The 6,408-nt window shown below is 52.3% G+C and overlaps 1 protein-coding gene across 1 annotated transcript in view; it reads right to left on the bottom strand.

Annotated features, from left to right (window-relative positions):
• NFKBIE (NFKB inhibitor epsilon) overlaps positions 1-2,030 on the bottom strand; it is a 7,392-nt gene extending 5,362 nt beyond the window's left edge. Inside the window, exon 1 of the mRNA XM_025042575.1 lies at positions 1,413-2,030. Coding sequence (XP_024898343.1) covers positions 1,413-1,780 — 368 coding nt within the window. The 5' untranslated portion in view covers positions 1,781-2,030. The remainder of the gene's footprint in view (positions 1-1,412) is intronic.
• Positions 2,031-6,408: the final 4,378 nt, after the last annotated feature.

Below are 6,408 nucleotides of genomic sequence, written 5' to 3'. Positions count from 1 at the left end.
AACCGCTCTGGAAATCCCCTCAGCCAGGACCTGCTCTCTGGGTCACATTCCTGCAGCCACCTCCCTCTCTCCCTCAGTCTCCCTCCTCCCACTTCCTCTTCCCACTTCCATATGTCCCACAGCTCAGACACGTCGGAGGGAAGAAAGTGCTCCCTTCTCTCCAGGGACCCCCGGGGGGTCTTGACACCTCCCCTTGTCCAGTCTAGATCCCTGTCTCTAACTAGAGATGGTAAGGGCTGGGACGATAGGCTAACAAAGGAGGGCAATGCCAAAAGTCCCCACTCCCTGGGTCAAAGGTCAGCCACAGGTAATCCACATGGAGTCCCCAAAGTCTTGATTCTGGGCCTGAGGGCTGGTAACTGGGCACAGAGTATAAAAGGCCTGGGGTCACTCCTCTCCCTCCTACTAGGTCCTGAGACTATCTTTATCAAAGGCCACCCAGAATTAAGACCCTTGTATCTCCAAAAAAGCAGATCAAGGCAGACACCACCTGCCTCCCTTGTTCGGCATCCCTCATCTGGGACCACAGCCCCCTCCACTGTTTCTCACCCCCAAATCCCAGCCACCCTCTCTCCTAACATTGTTTCTTCTTCCTGAGGGGCAAATCCTGAAATGGCCAACCCCTCCCAAACGACTGCTTCTTACTTCAGCTGCCCCCTAGCCTAGTCCCCACTAACTTCCACCTCGGTCTGGGGGAGAAATGGTAAAGTAAGCGGGTCAGACAGGATAGTGAGGGGGGACTTGGAGGGCTCAGGAGATGAAAGGTGTCGATAAGGCTGACTCCAGACCTCACTTCCCCTTTCTCAGCAGAGGAGGAAGTAAGCTGGGGCAGCCAGCAGCCTGTCTGTCTGCTGGGGCAAGAGTGCCCCAGCCTGGCTCACCCCCTCTTCCTCAGGGTCGGCCTCAGCTCTGTAACATGGCAGTACCCTCACCTCTAGCTTCCTAGTCCCCATTGGCAACCTGTAACTGACACCTCCTGTTCCTTGTGACAGGGCATCCTGAGGGTCAGGGCCCGGGAATCCCAGATATCGAGCAAGGATGCCCTCTACCCCAGCAAGAAAAAAAACTGGACTGGTCAGGGGAATTTTCTCTTCCTAGTGGTGGGTTATTGGTAGATTTCCAAGATGCTAGCTGGGGTACCAGGTGCTTTGTAAGGGCCTTGCCAACTCTGCCCACCTCCAAAAGGAAGGGCATAGAGATGATGCCAGGTCCTCTGGTATGGGCCTGGCCAGAGCTCAAAAGTGGCCTGAGAATTAAGTTTGGAAGAGAGAATAAGGACTGCCCACTTCCAGGGCAGGTGCCTTGAGGGATCCTTATAGAGGGGTGTCCGGCCTGTTGCAGTTCCTGGGGAGGCGCAGAGTTAGTAGCATCGGGAAGAAGGGGTGCTGTCTCAGCCTAGCCCCCATACTCACGTGTCTCCGTCCTCGGAGATGTAAGTGAGTGCTTCCAGCTGCTGAGGGCTCAGCTTCCCCGCTGGAGGGAGCGGCGAGCCTGGCGATGGGTTTTCGGTCTCGAGGCTCCCCCAAAAGTTCAGGGGTTCGGTGAGCGACGAGGAGCCATACGTGGAGTCAGCCCTTTCCCCATCTGTGTCTTCCTTCTCCCGTAGCTCCTTGGCGGTTCCCGGAGGATGGGTCCAGGGCTGGGGGCCTCTGCTGTCAGAGGGCCCAGAAGCTGGGGTAGGGGTGGGTTCGGGTAGGGAACGCAGAGAGCGCAGAGACTCGATGCCCGAGTCATACTGGCTCTCATCCGAGTCATCCGGCCCTTTCCGCGCCTCCGACATGCCCGCGGCACTGGCCCGCGGGGGCCTGGTCCGAGCAGGATCCGGCTTCGGGCTCTGCCGCACCGCCTTTCCGGGTTGCGGGTCTGCCTTGCAGAATGAGCTCCTGGGCTGGAGTAGCCTCCTTACCAGGCTGCGGGGGCCCGAGGGGTTGGCAAGAAGTGAGGGCGAGGTTCGGAGAGATGGTGGGGTCTACCGCAGAGGCTACTCAGGGCAGCCCGGCTGCCCAGTTTGACGCGCTCTCTCGCCCCGCCCCTTGGGCCCGCCCCCGATAGGCGCTTCCGGGCCGAGGCCCCGCCCCCCGGAATCCCCCTTTCCCCGCCCTCTGCGTTGGCCGGGAGTCAGGGGTTACCCAGTTCTGACTCACTCGCGCGTTAATTTACTCAATCAGCATTCATTCATCCATCCATCTATCCACTAATTCATTCATTTTCCCCCTTCATTCTATTCATTAATTCCATGTATTCTTCCTTTCCTTCCTTCACTTTCTCCATTTCTTTTTTTCCTCTCCATTTCTTCATTCATTGTTTCTATTCATTCATTTATTCATTCGTTTGTTTTGTATTAATTGTACAAACTAGGGGTCTTGAAAGGAGAACACATGGGTGGTGGGATGAGGAAGATTGCTTCCTATTTCCTACCCATTTCTCTTAATTTCACTTGCTTTCTCATCTACCAGTGCCCAAAAGTTTGGGGAGGGAAATGGGACACCTATTGTCTTTAAAGAAGTGGTTCTCCCTTTGGGGCTTGGATAGAGGATCTCTTGTATCAACTTCCCAGATCACATAGAATTGGGCATGACTAAGTGCTTTTCAAAAGTAGGTGTTCTCAGGCAGACTGTTGTCTAAAAAAAAGCAGACGGTCATGTTTTTCATTGTCTAGAAAAACACAGTGGTCGTTCCTCACAGGGGTGAAACACTAACTTCAATGGTTACAGCATCTGGTTACCTCCAGATGTCAGGGAAGTTTAGTTCCTCATGGTGGGGCCAGGATTGGTGGTGGTGGGAGGGCAGACATGATGAGCCACACTCTGCTGAGGTGCCCACCCCAGCCCCAACCCCAGTACCAACACATCTTTCCTCCTTCCCTGTCCCTGCTTTCCTTTGGCCCAGTGAGGCTATAGGCCACCCCCCCACCCCCACATGATGAGCCTCAAACCAGTGCTCTATGATTTACCCCCTATTTCAAGTGCTGTTGACCATGGACCAGCAATGGTTTAGAAGATCATCCCCAAGGGATCATCCTTTTCCATCTCTGGCTTTGGGGGAAGAATGCTGGGGTGAGTATAGACAGCTACTAACCAGCTTTCCTACAGCCTTCCCCTGAGCAACCTCATTTTATTCATCTATTTATTCATCCATTTGACAAGAATGTGTGGAGCTTCTCCTACATGTCTGACATTGTTCTCTCTGCTGGAAGCAAAACCAAGTATCACAGTAACAGTAATACCCACCAACCACCATCCGCCCCACCACCAGAAAATGTCTCGTGGTCCCAGCCTTCAAAAAGCTCCCTGACAATTACAACACAGAGTGATTGTGCTAAGACAGGAGTGAGAATAAAAACAGGGTTCTGTGGAGGCATATGGTGGGGCTAACTGTCCAGTTGGGTGAGTGGGGCAGGGAAGTTTTCATGTGAACTGGAAATGGGAAGGGAAGAGGGCTGGGAAGAAGTACCTAGTCTTTGGGAGGAGGGGGTGAATAAAGAGAGAAGAGACGGGGTAGCGCAGACAGGAGACAACCTACTGCATTCCATCCCCATGGAGGACTAGAGTGGGAAGGATGTGTTGAGCATGAGGCTGTGAGAAACCATAAAGAGAAATCCCAAGGAAATTGAGGAATCTCCTTCCCTTGGAGTCAATGTGATTTCAGATGTTCTCAACTTCCTCCCCTGAAATGTTTCTCTCCCATCCTCAAAGGCTGGCGGAAAAGCACAGTAATAAACTCCAGATCCAGACTACTTGGGTTCAAAATCTGGCACTATCGTCCTTATTTTAAAGTTTAGAAGCTGAGCCCTAGAGAGGTGAGTCGACTTGCCTAAGGTCAACAGTCAGAAAGTACAGAGCCAGGTTTTCCCGTCCCTAATCCGAAACTTAAATTTTTTTCAGTGAAACTTTCTTTCCTTTATGAACCTAAGGGCTTGGGGTACCTGAGCCTTCTGCAAGAACACAAGAACTCAGGAGTGTGCAGTGACCTACCCTCATCCAGCCACTGTGTCTGGCTCTGAACCATGAGGATGTGGCAGCCCCTTTTCTGGCCACATGAGGTCAGCATTGAGTAGCCCACTGCTTCCAGTACCTAGCCTGCACTTTGACAGGAAGCTCTTCTGTGGAAACTTCAGGAATGGGGAGAAGGACCATGCAGTGTCATCTGGAAAGACAGCCTAGGGACTACAACTCAGGCCACAGCAAGATCAGGGCCTGACTTCGCTTCTTCAGCCCCAGTCTTCTCCAAGGCTGAGCTCTTTTGCTACTCTTCTGTCTCTGCTGGTGATTTTTCGTTCCCTTAGTTGTACCCCAGTCCTAGCCAGGCTCATGGCTTGGAAATGGGGCCTGGTTGCCATGGTAACCAGCTGGTCAGCTGGCTCCTTCCAAGCCCCCTCCTTTCATTTCTCTTTTTTCCTGGGCTTCCAAGGAAGGGTAATGTATATGAATGGAAGGGAGAGGGTAGTCTTTTACCTCTTGAGAGCTCAAGGGTTGGCTAAAAAGACTTGGGCTATCTCTCTTCCAGAGCCCTTGCAGTGAGGAAGGGAAGGCAGTTGGGAGAGGGGACAGGAGGATGATTATAACAACTAAATGGGGAGTGTGAGGATCCTGTCTGGGTTAGGACCTCTGCTCTCTGTCTGCAGTGAAGACTTAAACTAGGTAGAAGGGGCTAAAACTAGAAGCAGAGGGGTTGGAATTAGCTGTGAGGCAGGACTTCCCAAAAAGCATGAGTGGGAGACACTGAAATGAGCCACCAAGTGAGAGTCTTCCTCTGCCATGGGAGTAAAAGAGAACTCTGCCTCTTTAGGAGTATATCTTTCCTCTATTTGGGCAGGGAGGATAGACTCACTGACCTGGGGAGGATTACACAGGCTGGATAGTTCTGAAGCGATAGGTGGCCAGAGTCACCTTCACCTCGCTGTGTAAGGGAACAGTAAGAAAACCAAGGCAGGACCAGGAGTAGGGCATGGAGGTAGTGGCCCTTCTGCCTCAGATGAGGGACAAGACCATCCCAGCAGATCAGTGTACTTGATCCCATCCCCAAAGATCAGATATCCAGGCTTTGCCTCAAGCTAACTTCCTACCCCCTAAATATCCCCCATAAACGTTTGAATGGGAAAGATTTGGATTTTAGGACTAGCTCTGTACTAGTAGGTGACCTTGAGTAAGTCACCCACCCTCCCTGTGCCTCAGTTCCTTAAGGGTAAATGGAGGAAACAGTTATTATATGCCAAAAAACTTCAATGTAGCACAGGACACAGAGGATTCCACAGTGACTGTGCACACACAGATTGATCTTGCATAGGCTTTTGGTTTCCATGTCTCCCTACCCCATTAGACTGTGCTCCTTGAGAGTAGGATATTGTGTGTTTCATTTCTGAATGGGGCACAGAGTAAGTACCCAATACCTGTTTATTGAATGGATGCATCCAGGAATGAATGTATGTCAGTTTCCTTTCTGCCTGTCCTAGGGGTGGCAGGGAAAAGCAGTGTGGGTGGATGGCATTAAAGTGTAGGCTACGTGCAGCCACTCAGCCTGGCCGGTGGTCTGTGACTTTGCCTCCTACACCCACATAAGAAAGGCCAGAGCCTTAAGTTGTCAACTTCCTCACTGCACAAATGAGGAAACTAAGGCCCATAGAGGGTAAGGCACTTGCCCAAGGTCACACAAGTTGTTAATGGAAGAGCCAGGATTAAGAATTAGAACTCAGGTTTTCTAATCTCCAGCCTAGGGCAATGTACACACTTCTTTGCTTCTCTGGGGCTGTTTTTCTAGGGAAGGACGATGGTTCCATGAAGCCTGGTTCCAATGTCCTCCTGTCTGCCCTCTGTTAGTCCTTTCTCACATAGCTCCAATGCTTTCCCTTTCACCGTATTCCATCTCGGTTCAGTTGGGTCTGGCCTCTGAAGTCTGATTCCTGCCTTAACCCTTTACCACTCAACTGAGAGTAAGAATCTTTCTGGGGTTTCAAGACTCAATCTCCTCTTCTCACCCTCAACCCTATGAACTTGTGGGAACCAAGGATGGGGAAGAATGTAGCCTGAACAGCCGGCGCCTCCTCTACGGAGAATAGGAGAAGAATTGCGGTATACATCACCCTGGGATGGTGGTGGGGTATGCGTGTGCGCGCGCGCTCGTGCGCGCGCGTGCAGTTTGCAGGCTGGGAGTGGGGAAGGGGTGCGGGGAGCCCCTGTTCAACCCTATGAACTTGTGGGAACCAAGGATGGGGAAGAATGTAGCCTGAACAGCCGGCGCCTCCTCTACGGAGAATAGGAGAAGAATTGCGGTATACATCACCCTGGGATGGTGGTGGGGTATGCGTGTGCGCGCGCGCTCGTGCGCGCGCGTGCAGTTTGCAGGCTGGGAGTGGGGAAGGGGTGCGGGGAGCCCCTGTTGCTTCTCATCTTTGGGGGGTGGTTATTAGGT

Source organism: Pteropus alecto, unplaced genomic scaffold (genome assembly GCF_000325575.1).
Source record: "Pteropus alecto unplaced genomic scaffold, ASM32557v1 scaffold7, whole genome shotgun sequence".
In the NCBI taxonomy this organism is placed as follows: domain Eukaryota; kingdom Metazoa; phylum Chordata; class Mammalia; order Chiroptera; family Pteropodidae; genus Pteropus; species Pteropus alecto.
This window is presented reverse-complemented; position numbering and strand designations above follow the sequence as displayed.